The 26,404-nt window shown below is 37.3% G+C and overlaps 4 protein-coding genes and 1 non-coding gene across 15 annotated transcripts in view; 1 reads left to right on the plus strand and 4 right to left on the minus strand.

The window, feature by feature from the left end:
• The window catches only part of LOC135159797 (inactive rhomboid protein 1), a 34,610-nt gene extending 22,491 nt beyond the window's left edge, over positions 1-12,119 (plus strand). For 2 of the 8 annotated variants that reach the window (XM_064115840.1, XM_064115841.1), the window contains 13 exons: positions 2,101-2,451; positions 2,572-2,758; positions 2,833-2,922; positions 4,055-4,410; positions 5,050-5,139; positions 5,224-5,418; positions 5,506-5,692; positions 5,936-6,172; positions 6,286-6,312; positions 6,568-6,758; positions 7,025-7,324; positions 7,673-7,826; positions 8,035-12,119. In XM_064115840.1, the coding sequence (XP_063971910.1) occupies positions 2,101-2,451; positions 2,572-2,758; positions 2,833-2,922; positions 4,055-4,410; positions 5,050-5,139; positions 5,224-5,418; positions 5,506-5,692; positions 5,936-6,172; positions 6,286-6,312; positions 6,568-6,758; positions 7,025-7,324; positions 7,673-7,826; positions 8,035-8,466 (2,797 nt within the window). In that variant the 3' untranslated portion in view covers positions 8,467-12,119. The remainder of the gene's footprint in view (positions 1-2,100; positions 2,452-2,571; positions 2,759-2,832; positions 2,923-4,054; positions 4,411-5,049; positions 5,140-5,223; positions 5,419-5,505; positions 5,693-5,935; positions 6,173-6,285; positions 6,313-6,567; positions 6,759-7,024; positions 7,325-7,672; positions 7,827-8,034) is intronic. The other 6 variants (XM_064115847.1, XM_064115843.1, XM_064115845.1 and 3 more) reach the window with 6 other exon arrangements.
• LOC135159812 (cytochrome P450 9e2-like) lies at positions 11,825-13,690 on the minus strand. Its single transcript, XM_064115883.1, has one exon. The coding sequence runs from the start codon at positions 13,494-13,496 to the stop codon at positions 11,979-11,981; it is 1,518 nt and encodes a 505-aa protein (XP_063971953.1). The 5' UTR covers positions 13,497-13,690; the 3' UTR covers positions 11,825-11,978.
• A 1,899-nt stretch (positions 13,691-15,589) lies between these two features.
• On the minus strand, positions 15,590-15,663 carry Trnai-aau (transfer RNA isoleucine (anticodon AAU)). Its single transcript has one exon. It is a non-coding gene; the product is annotated as a tRNA-Ile (tRNA).
• A 237-nt stretch (positions 15,664-15,900) lies between these two features.
• On the minus strand, positions 15,901-21,623 carry LOC135159822 (forkhead box protein J1-B-like). 3 transcript variants are annotated; one of them, XM_064115900.1, is made up of 5 exons: positions 21,381-21,623; positions 20,817-21,139; positions 17,816-18,089; positions 17,431-17,609; positions 15,901-17,213 (listed from the first exon to the last, which is right to left on the minus strand). In XM_064115900.1, exons 3-5 carry the CDS (start codon positions 18,051-18,053, stop codon positions 16,827-16,829), a joined length of 804 nt encoding a protein of 267 aa, XP_063971970.1. In that variant the 5' UTR covers positions 18,054-18,089; positions 20,817-21,139; positions 21,381-21,623; the 3' UTR covers positions 15,901-16,826. The 3 variants fall into 3 exon arrangements, with proteins under 3 accessions (XP_063971970.1, XP_063971969.1, XP_063971971.1); XM_064115899.1 differs by lacking the exon at positions 20,817-21,139; XM_064115901.1 differs by lacking the exons at positions 20,817-21,139; positions 21,381-21,623 and adding an exon at positions 18,169-18,704.
• A 619-nt stretch (positions 21,624-22,242) lies between these two features.
• Positions 22,243-26,244, minus strand: LOC135159815 (dual specificity mitogen-activated protein kinase kinase 4). 2 transcript variants are annotated; one of them, XM_064115887.1, is made up of 9 exons: positions 25,884-26,244; positions 25,581-25,658; positions 25,171-25,291; positions 25,011-25,097; positions 24,590-24,767; positions 24,090-24,509; positions 23,767-23,993; positions 23,334-23,506; positions 22,243-23,078 (listed from the first exon to the last, which is right to left on the minus strand). In XM_064115887.1, exons 1-8 carry the CDS (start codon positions 25,924-25,926, stop codon positions 23,341-23,343), a joined length of 1,320 nt encoding a protein of 439 aa, XP_063971957.1. In that variant the 5' UTR covers positions 25,927-26,244; the 3' UTR covers positions 22,243-23,078; positions 23,334-23,340. The 2 variants fall into 2 exon arrangements, with proteins under 2 accessions (XP_063971957.1, XP_063971956.1); XM_064115886.1 differs by having other exon boundaries at positions 22,243-23,506; positions 25,884-26,243.
• Positions 26,245-26,404: the final 160 nt, after the last annotated feature.

Genomic DNA, 26,404 nt, shown 5'->3' on the forward strand with positions numbered 1-26,404 from the left:
GCATACAAAAGACTGTACTGCAAAGTTTTAAGGACTTCTATTGTGTATTCGGAAGTGATGTTCTGGGTGTAGAATTTTTTCATGACCTCAACTGATCGAACCAATGCCTCCAATGTTCTAACATTCAATTGACTGAATAAATTAAGCGTATTCGTGAAGTGATTCCTCTCAGGATACTCGGTGATATATTTTCGAATTTATTTCGTGTGAATAGAATACAGTATGTGAAGAACTAGAAGTAAATTTTTATAATCGAGAACTATTCCAAAAGTGCGCCGCATCGCTATAGACAAATTGGGTTTTATTACATTGATTATTGATATAAACTTCATTTATACCGACTTCTGACTTATTTATGAGTATTCACTCGGATAAACATTTGATTTCCATTTTATTCCATGTCATTGAATCAACTTTATTTAAAACATCATTCATAACGAAAGATAATCTGCCGTTGATTACTCCATTCATTGTCATTATAATTTCATCTGTTATTCTTTGAAAATTTAAATTCAACTCTGTGAAATGAACAAGTGTACGAGTCAAGCGGATGACATTGATCCACAAATAAACTTCATTCATATTTTCAATACTATTGGTAATGGATAAGGATAAGTATTGGAATGAAATATCTCATATATTGGAATACAATATTGCCTGAAGGACATTGGGATTTCGCGTATTTTTCCAGGTCATTGACACTTAAAGTTTCATTCCTCTCTCCCATGTCTTCCTCGCTCAAGGTTTCCCTCCGCACTCGCTATTCCTTTCTCTTTTTCCCACCAAGTGAGTCACGATCCAGCGTCACAACATGCTGAGTATTTCTTTTTTATCTTTATTTCACGTCTGTTCCACCTTTTTTTCTCCCTTGAACCGGCATTAGTACCATCAGACAGCGTCAACATAGTGCACTGTTTTCTGCAACCACCAAAACAGCTTAACTTTTCCATTTCAAATATTGACGAAATTGGTTGTGCTACAGTTTGATTGTCAACCGAAAATACTATTACACTGTATCGCTATGAGAGGATCACTCATTTCACGATATTATCGGGTTTTCTGATAGGAGATAAAATGTTACTGATTCACAACACGGACTAGTTCAACAATTCTACACAGTATTTCGTGATTTCCAGCTGTTTCGTGGTACAATTCTCGAATTTATTTTGCATTTGCGGTTACATGTACGTGTAAAAATAGAATTAATATTTTATAATCAACGGCGATTCTAAAGGTGAACAAAGTGTTATGGATAAGGTCGCGTAAGTGTTCGTTGTTTAATTACCGTTGACTTTTATTCTATTTTTTATACATGCAAAGGTTGTTTTCATGAAATTTTGATTCATGGCTGAACATTGATTTAACTGAAGATGTCAAGCTATATTTATTATAGAGTGAATGAAATATATTTACAAATTCATCCAGAACGAAGGTGTTTACAACTATTTTGGTTCAGAGAGATATTAGCATTATTAGAAATTAACAAAGATTATAGTTTGAGCCGGCGAATTCAAATGTACAGTCTGTCAGTTATATAACTATAATGATAATTTAGTTCCTATCCTTACACTCAGAACGAAGATGAACAAATTTATGGCAAACGCTTACAAGAAAATTTTAATTGACATGATGTCTATCGGATTTCCTTGGCTCAAAGTTTTTTTTGTTTGATTTACTCAATAAAAATGAAAGTGAATTGATGGAAAACTTGTGGTAAGGAAACTATAGAAAACAAAATAGAAAATTTAATAGAATCTCTATTGAATTGTGCAATGAATGTTTTACATTAATATATTATTATTTTTTCATCCCTGACAAATTGGTATCTTCATTATGATTATATCCTAACTTATTTACATTTATCTGTATGAAAGTTTTCCTGGCAGCCAATTTATATATTATTTAAAATAAATGGAAATTGATGTTATAGTCTGTAACTCCAGAGTCGCGGTCATGAAATTATAATAGCACCCATACAATATTCATGGAAGCTGTTGCATTCACCAACATCAGCGAATTCACAGAAAAAAAAAGTCACATGAAAATAAACTTGAAAATGGAGGAGTGTAATCTAGTCAATTTGATTTTGTATAATTTTAGGCAACAATCGCCGAGCTCGGGGACAACAGGGACCTCAACGATTTCATCCTCAGGGGCTGATGGCGAAAGTTCACAGAGTATTGGTATGTACGCTGTGGGAAATACAAACAGCGTTACAACAACTGATAAACCAATAACAACAGTTCCGACTATCTCACCTTCTGTGCCTTCAGCTACGAATGCTGCATCAACAGCAATCAGTACATCAAGCTTGGCTATTACGAGAAGTGTTTCGGCACCAGCAGGACCGCGACCCACTGTTGAGCCATGCAATTCAAGCAGCAGTGCTGGATGTGTTGGGCAGAAGCCACGACTCAAGCGACATATGAGTCGAACGGAGGCGATCAAGAAGTGAGATTTCTTTTTTTGGCAAAGGAAATGAACTAATTAGATATTCTCTACCTCCTTTAACAATACTTCCGTAGAAAATGGGATAATTAATTTATTGGAGATAAATCCTCTTTTTTCCAGCTACATAAAAAAAGAAACTGCGACATTCTTCGGTGTCGACGAGGAAACAGAGAGCCTAGAGAGACAAAGATGGCTCGACAGGAGGAGGCGTATGGCCTCTCGAAAGTACGGTGCTCTTCTCCCAGAGCACAAACCGGTGGATCCTGACATCACAAAAGATATCCCAGATTCCACTGAAATACCAGAGGTAGCTTAGCATTATCACTTGGAACATTGAGTTTGTAATATAGCGTTGACACTAACTGATGAATTTATTCTTAGAATATTACATTACGGCGATGGCAGCAGCCTGTACGGAGAAAAGACTCGGTCGCACGAATGACGTTGTCAGGGCTTCATTACGTCGTTGAGGTCAGTACAGCAATATTAAAAATCTTAGGGGTGACATCATTTGTTTCTCCGCAAACACAATTGACGTTTCACGTCAAATTGATTATATGTTTTTCATCTTTTATTCGATCTTGTGTTTCTTCGAAATTACGAAATATTTCAATTACGCTATAATTTATTTTTGTTTAATATTTCAAAGCGAGGAGGTACCTTCTACGTTACTGTATCAATTAGCTTTCTCAAATACCATAAAACTATTGCGTATTTCCCCATGAAACTGTTTGAGATAGTTTGTCAGTCCACCCCAGGAATTCTAAATTGAATAATAATACAGGACGTATATTTCGATTAACTGAGGTGCACAGCGTTGTAATTAAAGTTGTAATGCAGCAGTATTTGACGTTATAAGTTGAATTTGAATAGGACAGTTATCCGAGGATTTAGAGATTTTGGAGGAAATTACTGACAAGACACATGTTGTTTCGACGAATCAGTTGATTTGTGACATAATACACTGAAACATTTCATTCGACATAAAATCCATTTTCACAGAATAGTAACTTTTCCCAGAGCACTGAATCAATTAGGTTCCTCAAATACCATAAAACTGTAATGTATTTACCCAGTAATATCCTTAAGCTAATCTTCAGCCCGCCCCTGGAATTCTAATTTCAGTCAATACTGCAGAGTGACTATTCTGATTTATTCAAGTGTATATCATTGCAATTAAATGACTCATTCCGCAATTTTTGACCTCATCAGTTCCATTTAGGTAATATAGTTATCTAGAGCGAGCGGTTTTCAGCGTAAATTGATGTAGACGAATTCGCTTATTTTTTAAATGATTGAATACAGAACTATCTCAATCACGGTCTAATTAAGTTTGAGAGAATATTTAAACTAGAAGAACATTCCATAAAGCACTGAATCAGTTACAACTCTCAGATACCTTGAAGCTGTTATTGTATTCACCCAGCAAATTGTTTGAGGTATTTTCAGTTCACCCCAGAAATTCTAAATAAAATAATACATCATGCACACTGATTTATTCGGCTGCACAGCACTATAATTGAAGTTTTCATACAGCAATATTTGACGTTATAAGTTCAATTTAAACATGATGCTTTATTTACGTATATTACCTTCATTTCAGACTCTGACACGACAGCGTCCACAGGAGAGATCCGAACCACAGCCGGAATCCCGTAGCTTTCCCCCTAGTGTAATTTCATCATTTCCACCCACCGATGGTATTACCTCCGACAATGATGAGCATAATGCCGTTGGGGATGAGGAAGAGGAGGCATTCTTTCAACGGCCACCAGCTCCACCACCACCTCCCCCACCGCCTCTACCCTCGGCAACGCCTCATCAGCAGTCTCAAGTTTCCCTTGAATCGGGTATTGGAGATGCTCTCAAGAACGAAGACATGTCTCGCACAGAGGCTGATCATATTGACAGTGGAAGTAGAACTGTGGAATCCACTTCTGGTGGAGGGGAATTTGCCAGGTACTTTTACATGATCCAAATCTCTCTGGTCGTTATTGCCATAACTAGGTAGTAATTTGTAATTGGTGAATCTCAAAATTGTTTAAAGTAGTTGTCTTGTCAATGAGAGGTTGATTTCGAAGAAGAGGAAAATATTCAGACAATCCAATCTAGTGTTCTTCTTTTTTAATTACTCATTCGCTGATAGTTAAATGTACATTAGACGAAATAATCGAAGGAGTGAGGAAAATGTGGTTAAGGTATATGGAGACACAATGAGTAATCGCGGTTGTAAAATATGAAGTCTGTATATTTAGAAGATAGTGTTTACATCGGACTCGACATGTAGACTGAGATATTTCTACGTGACCGGACTGACTCTAGCGATGATATATGACTGACTTTTCCTCGGAGAGCTTGTGAATTTAAATACCTTTTATTTTCGACATGAATTGAATTCTTTTTCAGATAATGCTTGGTTATTCAAAGATAAATCGAATTACTTACCTCCAATTACGTAGTTCCTGAATAATTTTTGAGATTATGTAAAAATTATAATTTTTTGTAGACAATTTAAAATTTATCATCATCTAAAGGATTGTTTTGTTCTGTTAATGTACATTTCCTCATAACGAACATTTTTTTAAACCATCATTTTAGATTTGCATCACCAAAGAAGGAAGGTCCCTGTATAGAAGCCCCCGATCCACGTAGAGTTCGATCAATAGCAAAGGATCATTATACCTCCAGGTACCCACGATTCATTATCCCCAAAAATCCATTCACTCCACCTCATAAAATCGTTCACATTTCGTTAATAAAAAACTTCTACAGAACAACCAATTGGCGCAGGTCAGGACAGAGTGGACGAATTGATGGCGAGGCAACGAGCCAACAGCAAGATGAAAGCGTAATATTGAGGAGAGACATTACAGGGGGCACTAGGATATCGTCAAGTACTATTGACCGTGTATTTGACAACAGTAATAGGCGACAATATGGCATGGGCATCGTCGGACGATTCTTGGGGTCAGCAGATAATCACAATTTATTGAACTATCAGCATAAAACATACATGCGGTGAATGCAGTAGAATAATCTGTTTTATTTTCCCAGCAGACGATCATTTCGTAAAAGTATTGCCCATAAACCCCATGTGAGGAAACAATTGGATGATATTGAGGACCACAGACCGTTTTTCACCTATTGGATCACAACGGTTCAAATCCTAGTGATGATTATTTCACTGATTTGTTACGGATTCGGTCCTGTTGGATTCGATATCAAGCATAGATCGGGCTTGGTAAGTCAAAATATCAAATTGAAAACAAATTTTTCCAAATCATCATTTTTGAAGTTGAAGATTTCAATGCTTTATCTCTCAAGATAAAATAGGTCTTGAAGTAAATACTGAATTAAATAATCAATGATGATTGAAGTAAGAAAATTTATACACTATATAATTCATTTAATTATTTAAATTTAAAAATTTCCCGTGAATGAATAACTCATAATTTGTTTTTTTTCCAATGGCCACGTGTTTCAGGTACTCGTTACAAGTCTTTCATTACAACAAGTTGATTATCAAGAGCCCGCGAATTTCTGGATCGGCCCCAGAGCCGCCGATCTTATCCACCTGGGGGCCAAATTTGCCCCCTGTATGCGAAGAGACTTGAAAATCCTGAAGGAGATCGACGTCTGGCGGGAACGTGAACGAGACACAGCTTGCTGCATCAGAAACGACGACTCTGGCTGTGTGCAATCGAGCAAAGCTGACTGTTCAGTAAGTAGTCCTAAGATAACCGATTAATATCCACGATAAAAAGATTATATTCTATCATTGAGTATTTTAAAATGGTGCTATAATAAAAATAATTTCTCCATGCGAATCAACTGATCCGGGGAATGAGATCTACTCTGGCGGTAATATACACATCATACAAATGATGTGTTTGCATGAGTTTTACAACTAATTTTATGACTCTATGAATTTCGGAGAGAGTGACCACTTTTCACTTTTTTTTGAAAATTCGTTACATTTCATTGCAAATATTATTCCTCTTTTTAATGACAAAGTAGTTAGTTCATTATTTGATTATCTCCAATTAATTGTCACTTTCATTCCACTCTCTCCTCCATCAATATCGCAATACTGACGACTGCATTTTGAAACCCCAGAATACCATCTCAACATGGAAAAAATGGGTTCCTGGTGACAGTGGTCCTGGAGGTAGAATAAGTGGATCAGTTTGTGGATTAGATCCAAAATTCTGTGATGCACCAGCCAGTATAGCCCCCTACGAATGGCCAGATGACATTACAAAGTGGCCTATCTGTCGTAAAATGAATCCCTTCAGTCAAAGATTCAGGTATTTCCCCGATTTTTGCTTGAACCGGAAACTACACTGAAATTTCGAAATCTCTGGGTTCCTCCTTTGTTGTGGTGATGAATTTACGACTTCAGGCTCACTAAGTTCTATTTATTCATAAAATTGAACTCAATAGTCTGGTAATATTTTCAGAAATTCCATTAACAGAAAAACATGAAAATTTAATTGTTGGATTTTGAAGTTTCAACGCTGTCAGCCGTTAATTACCATCGAAATTTCCCGGCACTATAACTAATGCATTTCAGAAGCAACAATGGGCATCCCCCGAGCAATAGCAATTTCCCAGTGGGACGTTACAAAGACAAAATGGCTGAGCATATGGTGTGCGAAGTGATTGGACACCCCTGTTGTATCGGTATTCACGGAATGTGCAGAATTACGACAAAAGAGTATTGTGACTTTGTTCATGGTTATTTCCATGAGGAGGCCTCATTATGCTCGCAAGTTGAGTGTCTCCATGATGTGTGCGGGATGATTCCTTTTTTACATCCTGAGTGGCCGGATCAGTTTTATCGTCTGTTCACTACGACCTTTCTTCATGCTGGGTGAGTACATATTTCCGATTGTAGGTGAATAGTGGAGCAATTTGCTTGTCTTGATAGATAGCTAGAATGTTCATATAAAAATGATCTAATGTAACTCTCCCTTCAATATCATTTCTGTCGATTCGGTCTATCTGAGATGTTTTTAATATCAATTGCTGTCTCATGATCAGAATTGAAGACTGTTGAAGAATCGTGCAATGGGTACTGAAATTAATGTGACTTTTTATCGGAGAATATCAAAAAAGTTCATTTCAGACATTCACAAATGTCTGAAGCTTCTACGCACATGTCTGAAAAAGCTCAGTGCCTTTAAAAATTATTATTTCAATTAATTCGACATTGTTACAGTATTCTTCATCTGGCAATCACCCTTCTCGTTCAATATTATCTGATGAGAGATCTCGAAAAGTTGACGGGATCTCTGAGGATAGCCCTGATATATTTTACTGGAGCTCTTGCTGGGAATCTTGCGAGTGCCATATTCATTCCATACAGAGCTGAGGTAATGTACATGAAACCCATAGACTCCACAGTAATTGCAATTTTTTTAATAACTCAGTGGAAAGAATATTGAATCATATGATTTTTACTAAACTTTCACCTTTACAAAAACAATCATTGCAAGAATGAATAAAAAGTTTGAAATCCACCGCATCACCTCAAGGAATAATAAAAGAAAAATTTTTTGAATGCCACCTGTGATTGCCTAGGTGGGACCAGCAGGTGCCCATTTTGCTCTCCTGGCGACGCTCGTCGTCGAGGTTTTAAACAGCTGGCCAATGTTAAGGCATCCACGAAGAGCCCTTTCAAAGCTCATAATGATCCTGGCGGGTCTGCTGATCCTGGGAATTCTCCCTTGGGTGGACAACTATGCCCACCTCTTCGGCTTCATCTTTGGTTTTCTCGCGGCATATGCCTTAATGCCCTTCATAACCTTCGGCCATTACGACCGCCGAAGAAAGGTCATCCTCATCTGGGTCTGCCTGGCCGTAATACTCAGCCTTTTTGCCCTGTTAATAGCCCTTTTCTACAACATTCCAGTCTATGAGTGCGAAGTCTGCAAGCTCTTCAACTGCATTCCTTTCACTCGTGATTTTTGCGCTTCTCAGAATATCAATTTCAAGAGGGAGGAACCCGTATGACATATGGGGCCGCGGTTACAAGTCGAGCGAAAAGTACCGTTCGGCCCACAAATTGACGCTCGCTATTCCATAACTGATTGCGAATCCCTAATTATCGTTATAACGATTCTATACGCATTGATACACAGAAATAAATTGCAATTTCGTTGGCAATTAAAATTCAAGAAACTTCAAATTTTACTGAAAATTCAATGAAATTATAAATTGTTGAACAAATAGCGGAAATTACATTTTTTCAATGAGTTAGATAGTCTTTTGGGTACACACATTTCTGTTAGATATTTTCTCTCAAAAGTATGTAATCAAAGTGTAGAGTTTTTCAATAGAATTGATCTAAAGTTAATCAAATTTTCAAAGGTGTAATAAGGCTTTGAAACGGGAAGAGGTTTATAACTTTCAGTGAATAATATATGAAAAAAATTTACTGGAATTTTTTTCATTTGGAATCTAGAGTTTCCATCGAATTGCCATAAATATTTAATGACTTAATTCCTTGAACTTTCAATAGAACTGAAGCTTGATGAAAATTTTCAAGAATTGTAATTAAGAAATTGTCAACAGTGTACGACACCCGATGAGACATGAATATGGACTGAACTGTAGTACTTACACCAATAATCATGAGATTAATGAAGTCAAGTGCATCAGTATTTTCCAAAAAGTATTTTTAACAGCATATAAATATAGTTATCACTCTCGAACGTTTTCTTCTACTGCCATTCACTTTAATATGATAATTACCATGAAAAATGACAAGTAAATACTCTGTATGAAAATTAAAGTCATACAGATGAATATTGATGCCTTAAAATTAATCTACCGTTGAGCAGTTGTAAGACCTTCTAGAATGGAGATGAATTTGAGGCAATGTAAATATCTAATCGAGATTGATTATAATTAATGATTATTGGTAATGGAGCTTCAGTGGCTGCACCTGACAATGGTCACCAGTTAACGTATTCAAAAATTTCATGGATAAATCTAGCATTTTCATTGGGAAATTTTTCGCAATGTTTATTGGAATCATCTGGAGAACTTCATGTTTCATGCATCAAATCGTTAGACATTTATCCAATTTAGTTCTTTCATCTGGCGGAGACAGTTCAGCGTGAGTTTTATTAATTCTTTTCTCAACAAACAAACATGGGAAAATCCTTGTCTAATAATAATCTATATATTGCATTTTATGAATATTTCCAATAGAATTGGCTCTGAAATAAGTGGAACTGTCTCAGAGAATTTTAATAGAAAATACAAAAAAATTTCCCAGCGAAAGCGCGAGGATCTTCCGTTTAATTTTTTCGTTCGTGTTGCCCCATCTTATTACCGAAAATACGATTTCTCTGACTGTTCGGTATGATTGTAATTGTTTCCAGTAACCAATCGTGTGTAATCTATAAATTTTCATAATTAATGAAAATCCTTGTACATAATTACGATGAACTATTCTAACATGGCTATAAGCAACGATTTAAATTGACATAACGATGTGAAACAAAAAATCAAGTGTACATGTAATATATTTTATATAGAGAGAAAATAAACTGCGTGAGTAAGCACGCATTTGAACGATTATCTTCGTGAATGAATGAAAAAGAAAAATACCAAGTAAAAGGTGTAAATTTTCATATGTAGAAGAAACAAATCCTCGATAAATTTACGAAAAGAATGTAATTAAGTTTTTTATTAAAAACAAATTATTGCAGTCGACTATAATGGCACATTAATATGCATCTAAACGATCTAATTAACTGTAAATATCACAAGTCCGAGAGGGTAATGGTGGATTAAAAGTATTAACAGCAGGTAGGACTTAGGTGTGGGAGTTATCTATTTCGAAAATGGTTTTGAGCGACTGAATATACTGTAATTATATGAATGTGTATTTTATTATTACAGACGATGAAAAATGTGCATTGAATGATGAGGAATGGAGAAGTCTATCAATTGAATAATTAATGAAAGTGGTGTAAACTCATTTCCAATTTTGGATCGAGTTATTTTAGTTTAAATGACTACTGTAGACTCCTGTAACTGCTGTAACGGGTATTATTGCGAGGGAATGTAAAGGAATGAAGGTAAATAAAATATAAATATTGACAGTAGTTAACAACAAAACTTTTCAAATATAAACTACACGAAATGACATGTGCCACGATATGAAAAAAAAAATTAAATCAGAATGATCCATAAAGTTTACAGAATACGTATATTATCACTGCGTGTAACGTATAAAGTACTAACTTACTGATATTATTCGCCCTGAAGATATAAATATTCATTCACCTATTTTTGTTTTTTAAATCATCGTCATTTTGTCATTTGTATATGGTACTCATAGATCTTGGAGTTGAGGGGAAAAATAAATATATCATCAAGGGTTAAGTCTAATTGGATATTTATTTCGTGAAGAAAAAAAAAATTTTATATGGATAACGTCATGAATAAAGAGTTCATCGATTATAATTTGAATGATAAAAAAAAATATGTACATTGAAATAAATATTTATTTTGAACGTATGAGACAACGGGGTGTACACAAGGAACATGGAAATAATTAATATTTTCAATTGTGAAATGGCGACCAAAGAATTAAATTAAAGAGAATGTAAATTTTGAATTTGGTGTTCTGGACAAACTTTTTCGTGTTGTTATTGAGAGGGAAAAGAATGAAAAATAGAATCAAATTGAATGCTTAAATCACTGTAGCAACTTCCCATTGATATTACCCATGTTCTCTCCAAGTTGACCTTGCGAAAAAAAAATATTAAAACCCAATAGTCGAACGAATTAATTGAATAGTGAGAACACGAAAGAGTTTTTCTTACAGCCCGTTTAAACTTCATAATCATAATATACAATGACAACCACCAAAAAAAGTTAAGAAATAAAAATAGGCACCTTCTTTATGTATTATGCATCTCTGTACAATCGCCCTATGTGCAACGGTTATTCATGAATAAAACGAAATTTGTGGAAAATTACTGACAAGTATTCCCGAGTGTATGTAGTACCAACCAATCGGCGGCCCTTAATACGAATATCTTAGTGAACAATGACAAATGCAGAATACCTTTATCAGTTGATTGAAACTACATCCGTGTGTTCTTTAGTAATGTATAATTTCTCCCATCGGAAAACCAATGGAATCTCCCAATGTTCACATTGATGAATATTATTTATCATTCTTAACGCGAATAAAACGACTATAAACAATATTGTGAGGTATTAATGTCATATATCGCATTCAATTCCTCAAGATTATCAGAATCTATAACTGAAATCTTGAACTGTTCCTGGGAATATGTGAAAAAAAATTATGCGAAGGGGAATATCCCCAACAATATCAACAGGCATATTCAATTCCATAATATATATTTCTTCAATATCCAGATGAATAAGGATTCCTTATCACTATCATGGATTAACACAGCTACAACATAATCGAAATATTTAAACATGCGCAGGTTTCCAGTCGAGCACAAATGAAATTTATTCATGATGATGACGGTCTACTTTCTCCTCGGCTCCATTGACACCCAGAAGCCTCCCTTGGCGGCCATACCCAAGACCTTCCTATCGAATTCCAACGGCAGTATCATCTTCTCCCCAATACTGAGATTGCACTTGAGAACGAGATGAAAGATGAGCACCTTCATCTCCATCAGAGCGAATCGATTACCAATGCACATTCTGGGTCCAATACCAAAGGGAAAATACGCAGGTGAATGGAGAATCTTGGGATCCTCAATAAACCTCTCCGGGTAGAACTTCTCCGGCTCATGGAAGTAATCCGGATGTATATGAAGTGCATACACCGGAATCCACACTCGATCGCCGGCTTTTAAAAGGACTGGCTTTTTTCCAGGTAATGCTGGAGGTAGTTCAAACTCCTTTGTACAGAGTCTGTCTAGAGCTACTCCTATTGGGTACAGCCTCAGGCACTCATTCACAAGAGCATCGAGATATTTCATGTTATTGATAGCTTCGTATGTGACACTCTGATCGCACTGTTCATAGACCTCATCGACTTCCTTTTGCAATTTCCTTTGAACATCCGGATCCATGGCAATGTGATGGGCCACGAAGCACATGGCCGAGGACGTTGTGTCAAATCCCCCAAAGAAAAAGACAAATGCCTGGGACACCATATCACGAATATCAAGCCCAGGGCCCCCGTCCTCTTTATTCTTTCGCGCCTCCATCATCAATTGAATCATATCAGGACGTACGATTCCCTCCTTATCTCTGGCATCAATCGTACTCTGCACAAGTTCCACGAAGAACTTATCAATCTTAGGGTCTAGGACGTGAATTCCCAGGATTTTTGTCAGCCATGGCAACGATTTCATCAACTGCATCTTCACCAGCGTGAATCCTTGGAAAATACTCGCTTTCCTCCCCAGCACATAAAAATCATTGTTCGGATTTTTCATAGAATCCACTGCAACACCAAACGCACAAGTTGCAATCACATCTGTTGCATATCGAGCGGAGGCATCTTTCATGTTGTACGTGATGGGTTTCGAGGAGGTCTCATTTGCAATGTGATTGGCAAAATTCTCAGCGCAGTCTGACATAAGTTTGAACATTCCTTTCATTTTGCTAGAGGTGAAGGCCGGGCTCAACAGGTTCCTCATCTCTCGCCATTTATTACCTCTGAGACCAGCCAGGTTGTTACCAAACAGAGGCTCTTGTTCCGGATCTACCATCGCTGTTCGATCAACAAAATGATCGAAATGCTTGACACCCACACTTTTGATTACTTCAATATCTCGTAGAACCACTACTGGACTATTCATCAAATCGTAGAAACCGACGTATTTGGCTGTTTCGCTGATGTTGTACATTCTTTTAATCATTTCACCGATAGAAATCCGTTGGAATATGAGAGGAGTCATACTGCCAAGAATGGGAAGACCTCTCGCATGTATTATATCCTTTTCATCGAAGAATTTCTTTCTCCGTAGGGAGTAGTAGACTCCCAATAGTACCGCGAGGATAGTAAAATAAATTGTCCAGCTCTCCATTATTTTATTATTTGTTTATAAATAAATGAAGAGTCTTGCACATAACAAGGATTTTTTAGCACTGACGTGAATAGCGACAGTCATTCAGACCGGTTGAGGCGCGACTGAATCGGAACAAATCTCAAGTGACGAACAAGGCCAAAACACTCCACATCAGTGCAGATATGACGCAGTATCCATGAGCACTTTTCGCGTGTTTACCGCGCAACAGATGACTCGATATTGCAACAAAAACAGTTTGGCTTAAAGGTCGAATTGTCTAGACGTGCATTAGCGGAAAATAGAATATAAAGTACTGATAAGGTAACAATCGCAAAAACATGCGTAATTAGACTTTTTTGCTGTTTGCATTCGTAACTGCTTGGCGTTGCAAAATACTTGAAGTCATTAAAAAAAATATGTTGCTATGTCAGAAAGCAGTCTATTATGAAAGTACTGAATACCCCAGAATTTTGCTGATTAACTCATTGAAATGATACAGGGAATTGTCAGATTACCAGATTGATGCCATACATGATCAATAACGTTTGATTGAACCATTGAATTTATTTTAATAGTCGTCAGCCCGTTATTTTATTATTCAATGTTCTTTTTGTAGAATGAAAGAATATCATTCAGACTAGCGTCTTTCCATTTAACGCCGGAGGTAATTCAAACTTCTTCGTGAAGGCTCTGTCACGGGTAATCTCACATACCCATTGACGGGAGTATCAAGATATTTCATGTTATTGATGGCTTCCTATGTGACACTCTGATCGCATGGTTAATAGCCTTATCGATTCGCACCTCATCCATTTCCACTTGCAGTTTCCTCTGGACTTCCGGATCCATAGCGACGTGATGAGCCGCAAAATGCATGGTCAATGACGTTATCTCGATTCCCCCGAAAAAAATACAAATGCTTGCGATGTCCAAAAACCCACGTCTCTGGACTTGTTGGTAAGATGTGGTTCTACATTTCTTTATAATAAAATCGGTGAATGACATTCAGAAGAGTCAAATAGGTTCCACATTTGCAATGTCAGGAGATCCTTTTTATTATTAATTATGTCATACTCCGTCCAGAATGATTATTTGAGTAGAAGATAAATAGTCCCGATAACACGGTGATAACGTTCAGATAAATCGTTTAATCTTCGGTGATGTTTAGTTTATTTATATTCCAGCGAATAATCGCCTATACAATGAGAGCATCGCAACACTAGGGCAAATTGCGCGGGGAATCCAGTGCAGTTAAGCCCCGACTGATTCGGCCTTTATCTCACGTAATCACGGAAATTATCACTGTCTATGGACTTCAATACTGATTTAATAGGATAAACGTATACGTGTTTATAAACTCTGGTGCATTACAGGTGAATCCCCGCTGAAAATACAATTATGAGAACCCGACCACAATTGAGTAACTAACAAATTATAATTGAAATGCAGTTCCAGCTCATGAGCCTCGCTAGGCGCGGAGTAGAAATTTACACGTTGGGGCAGACAACTTTTCAGATGCTCCAAAATAATTTCTGAGGTAATAACAGCGAATAGCAAACCCTTTTGTTTAATGATTTAGTAAAAGAGTCATACGCGATAAGTTAAAATTTATCGATGAGGCTTTCATCATGAGATTGATTAATCGAGGTTGGTACGTGTACTCAATCGATTACCTACAGAGAAGTAGAAACGGACACGTTAGCGCAGACAAGTTTTGTCTGTTATCAGCAACCGATTAAGTTTTCAATGAAATCTCTTATTTATGATAAAAGGCTAAGAATAGATATATGTGAAGGCCAGAAAAAATATTTACAAAGATATGGACGTATATTCTGAATCACCGGGTCAAATGGTCAGGTTCAATTGTCGAGTCGTGTGAACAGACAGTTCTACTCCGTCGATAAGAACAGCCCTCTCGCGGAGTAGTTCAGTGCAGTATTAGCAACAAGTAGTAAAATCATTCACGGCAATACAGTAGAAATGGAAATCCATGATCAGACACACTGGATTTTGTCAAATTAGTGGATGATAATTATAGATAAAAATTATTATTTACCACTGTATTTATTTAAGTGGATGGCAACAAAATTAATATTGTAAATGCAAAAATTTGGCCCATGAGGGGATCGAACCCGCGACTTTCGCGTTATTAGCACGACGCTCTAACCAACTGAGCTAATGGGCCTTATGAAATGTACTTCCAACAAATATAGTAAAATTGTGCAAATGAATAATCTGCCATTTATTCTGAAAATGAAATGAACAAACGAATGGAGAGAACGAATTCAGCCAAAAAAGGTAAATCATTAGTCGACTATTAATTGCATATCATTATTATTACGTGTTTACTAATAATACAAATAATCAATTAATAAATATATCATATAGTACAAGAGAAATGGAGATACAATGGAACGCGAGGCACTCTTAAATATTTTATTTATAAATAATCTTTACTGACTATTTCCACACTCCAATCGAATGCGAAAGGTTCGCGGGAACTCTTTCACTTGTTGTATATCATACAGTTAATTTCATGTCTAATTGGACGGATATTTGAAAGGCATTTTCAATCAAGAGTAAAACACACTCAACTTAAAATCATCGCATCACACTGATGGTAGTAAACGTGGTGAAACGTAACTAGTTGCGTATTAGCAATTTATACATTGGAAACAACTGCAAATGATCGAAAAAATATTGTTAATTAAATCTCTATCCCTAAATAAGATGATTTTAAAAACCCTTCTCCACTTTCTACAGTTATTTTTGATTCTACGCTCAGTTTGCTCTGTACTTTAATGCACAAAATACGGAAATAAAAGAATATACATAACGTAATAATAATTTACAGCAACATGTTCGCCGCAATTATATCGAAATGTGATCATTAGCGAAGTGTTAAGATGTCACACCCAGTATTCAAATAATTTCAATGGAAACGAATGATTAAACCCCAAATTCCCTCAATAACTTCAAACGCCATCAGAAGTCAATTGACTGGTATCTGGCAATTAATTTATTATTTAAATAACTTAACATTTCCAAAATGATTAAATGTGAAATTATCAATCACTTCGCTACTGAGATATATATCTGTTTCAACAAAGAACTATAATTTTTTCTCAATTTTAAAGGCACATTTCGAATTACTCTGCATTCATGAATTGTCAAATGTCAAAAATATTCAACTTATCGAGCGATCAATTAAAGTAGGATGTAAATTCCCTAGGCATCACGCTGATTGGTCTCGAACTACTGTTAATGTAATATTAATCTTTGGGTTAATGAGCCTCCAATGTTTCTTCAATCATTCCAAAAGGCGAGATAATGTCCCTCCGACAAAATTTATAAAGAATCCAGGAGAGAATCGAGAAGATCGAGTTGGTTCTCGTCCCAGCCGACGGTCGCGATCAGCAAACCCGTGAGATCGTCTTCCGTTAAACTTACTTGAGTGGATTCAGGCACCTCCGGTAGACTGTCGGGAATCGGTGGGGAAACACTACTCGGGGGAGTCTCGTACAGTGTTGGATTGGATTTCTTTGGGGGTGCGGATTCGTTGTCATTTTTCCGCGGACGACTGTAGCGCGATGTTGTCGGTCGTCTTCTGGTCCTCTTGCCCTCCTCTAATCTCTCCAAATCCAGCTTCCAAAAGCCACCCTTACCAGGCTCATCCTTCGATCGCGGTAATTTCACGAAACATTTGTTGAGGGATAAATTGTGTCGGATTGAGTTCTAAAATTTAAAAAATACCAATAGTTTTTGAGTCTCATTAGCATAGCGAGGGATTTTATAATACAAATTATTTGAGCACTGTAATTATCGAATGGCACTGAAGATTAAACGGATTTTCCATTTCTTCAGGCATAATAGGGCCCCTTTCACTAGAACTTTTTAGATTTGGAATTCATCTCATATATGAGAATTAAGAGGAAATTTTTGTGTCATTTACCTGCCACGCCGGATCAGCATTTCTATAATACATGAAGTTCTCCCTTATCCACGCGTAGATATTGGAGAGGGTGAGTTTGTTGTTGTGGGCCCGCATGGCGAGACAGATTAACGTTGCGTATGAAAACGGTGGTTTAGCATCTGGATCTGTCTGGTATTTCTCAGCATTCTCAGCCAGGTCTATTAGCAAGAGCATTAGAGTATTATTATCACCAAATTAATGTCATACCAATAACCTACATAAAATATTCATTCACTAAAAATGACGCGGAACTTGTGTAATTCGCAGAATTTCCACAAAATACATCAGAATAGAAAATGTGGTAGAAGAGAATAGCTCTTCCATTTTAATTTTTTTTATCAATCGAATGTTCCCTCAGACTCACCAATTTCAGCTTTCAGAAGAGGTGACATTTTCTTTGGTGGCCGTCGCACTACCGGTGGTGGTGGCGATGGTGAACATGGTGGCGTAGGTAAACTCGACGCGCTAGTAATGTCCAGTGATTGCAGCCAGGAGAGACTCGTCAATTCCGCCTCAACCCCAAAGCCATCTGTCTCCATGTTCTCCAAATAGTTGGAAGACGCCACATGGTCTGAATTATTAACAGCCCTCTCCCCCTTCATATTTCACTCCCTCTCCTTCTTCATAACCCAGAATCTCTGCAAATAAAAAGTCGATTGGACGTTAGACATCATTCACAGCCCCATTACCACCATTCACCCATCAAAATGTCCGGACCTCAAACGAAGTGAAAGAACTGCCCGATCGAACGCTCCAAAAAGACTGACGTGGACTTGGAAAAAAAAAAATACTTCAACTACAACTTTCGATGTGCAGGAACAACTGGAAAAGCCTCTTTGGCTGACCGACGAGGGGTGTCAAGCATAGGGTGGCTATCCCACTGTAGACGTAATTCTCTGTACACGGGCGATCCCCCCCTGGCGCAATAGGGGTGGTGCGCGTGCGGCGTCGCCGACAGGTGCTACGTTCTTTCGCAGGTGGACTTTGTACACCCGGCAGCCCAGACACGCTCACTTGAACCCCCGAGTATCGTTGACGCCACACAACTGTCCACTACCTGCACTCCCAAATATTTTTTATTTTTTCATGGACCATTTTGAAATGTTGATTATCCGGAAGCGATAGATTTCTTCCCCAGGTCGATGGGATTTTTTTAAAGTTTAAAATGACGTTTCATTTACGGATATTGCACTATTCTGTCACTTTTACCTCGATATATATTAAATATCGATTGATACGGATTGACAGAGTCAAATTCAGAATTTTTTCCCCCCCTTTGAAAGGGATTTTCTCTACTTTAAAATGACATCCGACTCATTACCGTCGTACCATTGGGTCGGGATATATTGATTGTTAAGCAGGGCCAGATATTTTTGATTTTAGAATAAATCTTAATTGAATGATGGCGAACCATTCTATTACTTTTAGATTGATTTACCAAAATTAGGAAAACATAGAATGCAGATTCAAAATGGGGGTGAGTCCGTATCTCCTTAGGAAATTCCAAGTTATTCGATTGACTCGTGATATTTCTATTGCCGACGCCGTTAATGCATTATTTCACGACAATAGTCTTCAACTGGACTCATGACTTACTGATATCGTCGATCAAAGATGAAAACCCCAAGTGCAAGGACAAGCGAAATCAATAAAAACCTTAACAACTTGGAGGGAAAGTGCAAAAATTCCAATGACACGGCTGCAAATGCCTGAACAATTTACCCATCGAAGTTGGGGTTGTGGTATAGTACTCAGGATCGATCCTCTGAGGCCCCCACGATGAGCCACGACGCCTGGAATTTTCATCATGCGTCACTGGGTCAAGCCATTACTTATTTATCCGTAACACATTGTGACTAACAAATGTTTCCACGTGCGTTGAAACGTGTCACGGAGGGATGATTTCGTAAGTCTTATTATTGTTTCTTGGGGGTAATGACGGGTCCCCAGGTGAGCCGGATGTCTTGCCACGTGTTTCCAGCACGCGCAATGAATGCTCTATCAACCCCTCATGGCAAAACCACAAGCGTGAAATATAAGTTTGAGAGAAAAAAAAATGAAGACCATGATGTCGGGGATCTTTGGCTACCCTCCAGCGTCCATTTATCGACGTGGGAGGTAGTGAGAACCGCCTATGGATGATCAGAAGGGGAAAAACGCCCCGTCCAGTCGACGCCAGGAGACACGAATAGTGTGGAAGATAGCCCGAGAGCTTCACTATCATTGGTCGAGGGGTTTTTAACGAAGGGAGAATATGTGCGGAGATACCCCGGTTACTGGGGCTCCTCTGAAAAATGCAATTATCGGTGCGCCATTTTGGATCTTCGGTAAAATTACCCTACCCTCTGTAAGAAAAGGTTTTTCTAGGATCAATAGCTTTCTGAGGATGTCAGGCATTTGAAAGCCTTCCTTGTCAGACCATAAAAATATAATTTATGGAGAATCAGCGTTGCAAAAAATCACTGTTTGTAATTCTAGAAAGCAAAAGGTGGAATTGTTGCCGTAAAAAATATCCATTTGCGTATAAATAACTTGTTGGGTCAACTGGTTTAAAACCAAAAAACCATAAGCTCGAACTCGTGCTTTGGGAAGGATTTTTTGACTTGCAGTCAAGCACATTATTATTGATTATCCGAAGAACAATTTTCGTTCATTTTTCATCTTTTCGACGGAGATAATTTTTGTTTTCAATGTATAGAAGAGTTATAATATTTGTGTTCTAAATTTCATCCAAGTTCTATTCTTGAATAGAATGATTAATAATTTTCGGGAAATGTCAGGTCCTTGGATAAAAAAAAACCCTTGTTGGAACAGCTAGATAGAAATTTATATAGGAATTCACCCCTGAATTTTCGAAATCGTGCCTTTAGAAATAATCTTATCGACAAGCCGAATAAAGAATGCGATAAATTGTAAGACTATAATGCGTGATACTTTGAAGAAAAAAAATTACATTCTTTCTATTTACCCCATACTTTATTTGGTTTTTTAAATGTGAACTAGCCTAGACTAAACTAAAACAAATATTTTTTTATTAAAATCAGAAATTTCATGAACTTCCAACGCGGGAATAGCAGGAATATTTGATAAAAAACGTAAACAAATATAAACTTGTGGCGGAATGGCCTTTCGGGAGGTTTCGCGTAAATGATAGACTAACTTTTAACATTTCTTTTTGCAATTTTTAAATGTTATCTAGTAGAAAGTTAATTGTAAGGAACATTCAACGAAATTCGGGCTGCAATCAGTCATTTTTCTGGGAATCACGAGCGATTGTACGATTCGTAAACATTAGGGGTAACTTCAACTAGAAATATTCGTCTGTGCATCACCAGTCGTTATCTAGACATCAACTTGTGACTCACCCCTATCAACCTGCAGCGTCAAGCCCCAATCAATTGGTTTTTTTCCCAGAATATTCCCCACAATTTGTTACGTTAGATATTGATCCCCAGGAGATAATTCACCTGCCCCTTTCGTCCGCTGGTCTTCTCGAAGACAAATTCTCTTCTGAACATAGATTGGCAATGAATACGCAATTGGTGAACGACGTAGCAGTCAACCCCCCATTACGATAGTTTTTTCCTTGACGCACGTGGTGGTCAGGTCAGCTTTATATTTACCCCAGGGGAAAGCGGCAATAGGTCACAGGCATAGGGATGATGTGGACTTATTTGAATGGACGGACCTAAAGCCAAAGACACTCAATTATTATCAATAATATCATTGCTAACAGCCGGATATAGACTCGGTGCGTCCAACTATAGTTTCCGACGGTGTTATAAATTATTCAGGAGAATTGATTTACCCCCTGGGCTGCAGCAGCGGTGACCAGTAAATTTTTCCCGAAGAATTAAAAATAATTCTATTCAATTCCGAACAAATGAACTCTTCACTTATATTCGACATCTCTGAGGACAATTACGCACCTGATATTTTATTTTAGCCTCCGATGGAATGTCCAGGTCTGGGAATTCCACAATTGAATTTTTCTCCGGGCACTTCACAAGAGGAGAATAAAATAATCATAAATTCCAACGAACAGATACGATTTGTGTGGATTGTCGAGTTAAAATAATATAGGAAATGTTGGATTCACGGTATCAAGTAAATAGTTAAAAGAGCGGTTGTCGGAACGTCCGCAGTTACCACCATCCCCTCAGTAACTGAGCGTTCGACCCCTCTGGTCGTTCTATGCCCCAGCCGGCCATATTCTCCGGCACCTGGGAACAGGTACGAGCCCTATCAATGCCCAACATCACGACGACAGGTTACCCACAATCATTATACATCACCAGCTGAGAGCCACATCTAAATTATAATGTAATAAAAAAAGCCCCAACGCTATTTCTCCAGAATAAAACATCGAAATATGAATGAAATTTGCCCTCTTCCCCATTCATTTTATTTTATTTCAATTTTTTTTCTTTTAATTATCTGTGACCACCTGGACCCGCAGATTGTCGTCACGGTGCTTGAGCATCGACCCTCCTTCATTTTTTTTTTATTTCCACTTTGCATTTAAAGAGTCCTCAAGATAGATATTTTTTCGGAAAGTGAAATGAAAAGAAAACTATTGAGAGGTACAATATTCAATACTATAAGCACAGTCCTTCCTTTCAATAAATCTTCATTTTTTACTTTTTCAATAGTTGTTATGGAGTATAAAGAATAATTTACGTTATGTGCATTTGGAAACTGATTCATGGCTTTAAAAAAAATTGTACAAAGGGCCCGGATTGTTGCAAAAGCAGTGGATAAAAGGATGTGGAATAATAATGAGTCAATCCATAATCAATATTCAGGTATTTATTATCACTTACATTATAGTATATTTTCTTCATTCTCATTTATTCAACATCGGTAATAAGCATATCTCTGCAAATAACTCACCACAATGATCAAAAATTTTCAAGTACCTGGTACTAAATATTGACGAAAAAAATAGTAATGTAAATAAAATTCGTATAATTATCTATGCATCTGGATACATTACACTATTAACTCTTTATAAAACGTGAAATGATTCATCCCGTGCTCAATAATTGTGACAAAATTATCGCGTTAATATTGAGGGTATACAGTTAATAGTTCAAATGATTCTATTTTTAAATCGTCAATCGCTAGAAGTTGCGTGAGCTATTTCGAAATTGCCAATAATTTTGAGTTATTGATAGCACACCCTCAATATGCACTCAATCATTTCCTTCCGAGGTATTTATATTAAATTTAATTATCATTTAAAATGTGATTAAAAGCGATGTTTTCCAGGACCTATTAATCATCTGTAGGAAAAAATTTTACAATTGATTTTGTTTTAATCATAGCAACAATGTCCCACGAGCATTAAAAAAATGCAGACAAAATTAAAAAAATACATCTCAATGGAATATAATCACCTATTGAAAAACAATTAAAACTTTCACACAAACTGTGAAAAATTCATAATTTCCATGAGTTGGAAATGCTCTGGTCTTGCCATTGGCATATTTACAATTTGCATTAACTTACCGCTGATAAACGCATATTCTGTAATCATCCAGATGATGGGACACATTGCCATGAATAAAAAACTCCAGTGTCCACTTTGATGTCTCTACGCAGGCATAAAAATCATCCTCTACTCGCTATAAAATACGAGTATTTCTTGCAATTAATAACTCCTTAGCTCCACGATCAATTTATTATTTTCATAATTATTTTTCATCTTTCTTCAGTAATTTCATTTTTTTTTTAATTGAGGACACGACACGACGACGGTACAGTCTCTAAAGCGGGACAACGAATGGACTCTAAGCACGCTAGATGGTTACAGCCCATGAATTTTGCAATGTATCTAACGCTTACGAATTTTCAATAATTAATTACTCATCACTCAATACCGTGGATTTAAGGCTGGTTGGTTGTAAAAGGCGTAACACCATTGTTAGCCATATTGTCTAATATTCCACCGATGTATGCCGCAACATCAACCTGACTCTCCTCTGATCTACGAATAAAAGGATGCTCCAGGAGTTTGTTGTACTTTGGACGCTGATTCTCTTCTTTTATTAAACTGTAAATTAATTCAAAGTACATTTGTTAATTCGTTAATTATTGTATGTCAAAAGTACATGTAGCTAAAGTCTCTTTTTTTTAATGTTTACGAAGTTGTATTTATAAATACAATGACTGAAATCTGTACAAAGACATTTTAATTCTTCCGCGTCGTCTCGTGTTATTATAATGTATATTAATCTCTGATGCGCTAATGTATAAAGTTATGAAGAATTCGTAATAAACATTCTGTTTTCAATTATCTGAATTGCCACTTACCATGTATTAACAAAATTGACAAACTCAGCAGTGAAATGATTGCCATTTCCATTAGGTGATAGTCTCGGTGGATCCCCCTGAACAACCTGATACAGTTGTTCAAAAACAGAATTCCACTTTGGATATGGAAAATAACCGGTAGCAACTTCCATCAGAGTGATTCCCAATGACCAAACATCACTCCTCACATCGTAGCCCCGTGCTCGTTGAGGATCTATACGTTCGGGCTGACAATCCAACGATAGCAATAAATTCATTAGATTGAACCCCTTCATAATTACATAATATCGTTTTCAAAATAATTTCTCATTCTTTAGACTCACCGCCATGTACGGTCTGCAGCCAGCATCTCGAGTCCTGGCAATGGAATCGACAAGCTGTCCGGAAATGCCAAAGTCACACAATTTGATATTCCCACGCCTGTCCAGGAGTATATTACTCGGTTTAACATCACGATGAATTATCCTCAACTTCTCCTTCAAGTAATTGAGTGCTTTGACAGTTGCCACCGTTATTTTACCAAGTATGCACTCTGGTATCCTTTTATTCAATCTCTCATAAATAAATTTGTAAAATTTGTCTAGCGATGTGTCCATTAATTCCATACATATCCAACAGTCACCCTCCTTGAATAAAGCTCCATAAAATTGCACGATGCATGGACACTCGTTTGACTTCATCACTACCTCAAGGTCCATCAGTAATTGATTCTGTTCCCTCTCGTCCACCGTCGAACGAATTCTCTGCAACATCCATTATTATTTTATTTTTCACATAAATCTTGTCGTAAGGAGAAGGTGGATGGAGATGATGTTAATTTTACCTTCACAGCCATAACAGTATTGCTTATCCTATGTATCATCTTATTTACAGTGCCAAACCCCCCTCTGCCAATTTCACCCACATCTTGGAGATCTTCTGATGTAAAATCATAAACTGTATCTGGTGAGAGTTGTAGTTTACCAGTGCTTTGTATTGACTGGCACATCCTGAGTTTGTCCCTTTGAATGAAATAGGATGGGTTGGAATATTTTCAGCACTGCATAAAATGTGATTGGCAATATGAGGATGTCAATGTTAAGCTGCAAACTTCTAACGCTAATTTCCATAAATTAAAAATCAGAAGGACTTGAATCGCTTTAAAATAACAAAGGAATCTACTCAATAAATTTACTGCGTTGATAACGGGTTTGAAAAGATTATACAACTAACTGGAAAAAATACTTCTAGATAAGATTCCTTACCTAGCCTTATCAGGGAAATGGGTTGGTTCTGGAGCTGTCCTTGGTCTAGTTGGAAGCTTGGGCAAAGGCAGGGGTAGAATCGGACGTCTAAAAGGAAAGTAAAATTATTTCCTCGAGAACCATCATAAATGTAATTATGGTGTCATGCTGGCGAACTTACGCTGCTGGGGGAGTTGATGAAGATCCAGTTGAGTTTGAGTGGCTCGAGTTTGTGGAGTTTGAGAAAGACACGCTGGTGCCCTGGGAGGGAAAGGACAGTTTCAGCTGTCTCTTTTTATCAGCTGCGAGGCCCAGTAGTACAATAAGTAAATGTAAGAAATTGACGTTTATAAATAAAGGAACAGAGGAAGGTGAGATAAAATGGATAGCTCCTAATCATCAATATTTCTGGAGAAAACGATGCCATTGACATGAATGAATTGTACTCTTAAGGCTAACAAAGATATGTTCAAACTAAAAAAAAATTATCGTATTTCACACTGCCGATTTAGACATATTGACGATTAAGAACGACTCATTTTACTCTCCTCCCCCTAAATTAAAAACAACTGAATTAAGTTCTATTCTCACCAGATTGTTCCCTCTGAATGTCATTGTTGGATCGAAAGTCAAGATGTTGAAAATTGAACATTCTTCCAGACCCTAAAACTTGATAAAAAAAACAGAATCCTTGAAAAATTCTCCCAACGTCCGGAGGCAGTAAAAACTAATTGAAAAAAGAGCCGTTGTATACTATCAAGACAATTGAACTCTTCAAAATTTCCCTCAACAAAATTCCTTCGGCCGAGTGGATTAGCAGGTTAGGACCCTTTAACCTTTCAACCCCTCAGTCCCCCACCCCCTCCAAAATCTCCCGTAATGTTCAAAAATTACCTTGATTCAATTGTCCTGACGAATTCCCCGAATTTTCAGCCATTATATCGCCGTAATCTTCACTCCTGCGATGCTAGAAAGTTGAAAAAGTCTCTTAGGAGACCTTACCGCTGGAATTTAGTTTGACGTACGTTATCCCCGCACACATCGTTTCATCCGCCCCTCCAAAACAAATCCCTTCCAACAATCCCACCTGTTCTAAAATCGCAGAATCAACAATCTGGATTGCTAATATGTCTGGGAAAGAACGCTGCAATTAAAAATTCAAGAAAAGAACTTGATGAAAAGCCTTTTTTTATCAAGAAAAATCCGGGGAAAACGCCGCGGTTGAGGAGCGTTTGAACTAACCCAACTCCACACAATACACCAAAGAGAATAGATTAAAGCAGAGACGTAGTTCTGGGGCTTACATTTGACGCTATCGCCATCGTAGTACCTCGTCTCATAATAGGGGAGCGCCACATGTAAATCCTCGGGTGCCTAGGCATCAGAATTGCATGCCACGTACTGCTGATAATGCC

This window comes from Diachasmimorpha longicaudata, chromosome 2 (genome assembly GCF_034640455.1).
Source record: "Diachasmimorpha longicaudata isolate KC_UGA_2023 chromosome 2, iyDiaLong2, whole genome shotgun sequence".
Taxonomy (NCBI): Eukaryota; Metazoa; Arthropoda; class Insecta; order Hymenoptera; family Braconidae; genus Diachasmimorpha; species Diachasmimorpha longicaudata.

Excerpts from the sequence above, each read along its gene's own strand:
- LOC135159812 (XM_064115883.1), bottom strand. The coding sequence starts at position 13,496 with ATGGAGAGCTGGACAATTTATTTTACTATCCTCGCGGTACTATTGGGA.
- LOC135159822 (XM_064115899.1), bottom strand. The coding sequence starts at position 18,053 with ATGAAGGGGGAGAGGGCTGTTAATAATTCAGACCATGTGGCGTCTTCC. Across the intron at positions 17,610-17,815 it reads TCTTCTGAAAGCTGAAATTG|ACCTGGCTGAGAATGCTGAG; the intron begins GTGAGTCTGAGG and ends TCTTGCTAATAG. Across the intron at positions 17,214-17,430 it reads ATGCTGATCCGGCGTGGCAG|AACTCAATCCGACACAATTT; the intron begins GTAAATGACACA and ends TTTAAATTTTAG.
- LOC135159815 (XM_064115887.1), bottom strand. The coding sequence starts at position 25,926 with ATGGCTGAAAATTCGGGGAATTCGTCAGGACAATTGAATCAAG. Across the intron at positions 24,768-25,010 it reads CATTTCCCTGATAAGGCTAG|GGACAAACTCAGGATGTGCC; the intron begins GTAAGGAATCTT and ends TTTCATTCAAAG. Across the intron at positions 24,510-24,589 it reads ATACTGTTATGGCTGTGAAG|AGAATTCGTTCGACGGTGGA; the intron begins GTAAAATTAACA and ends TGGATGTTGCAG.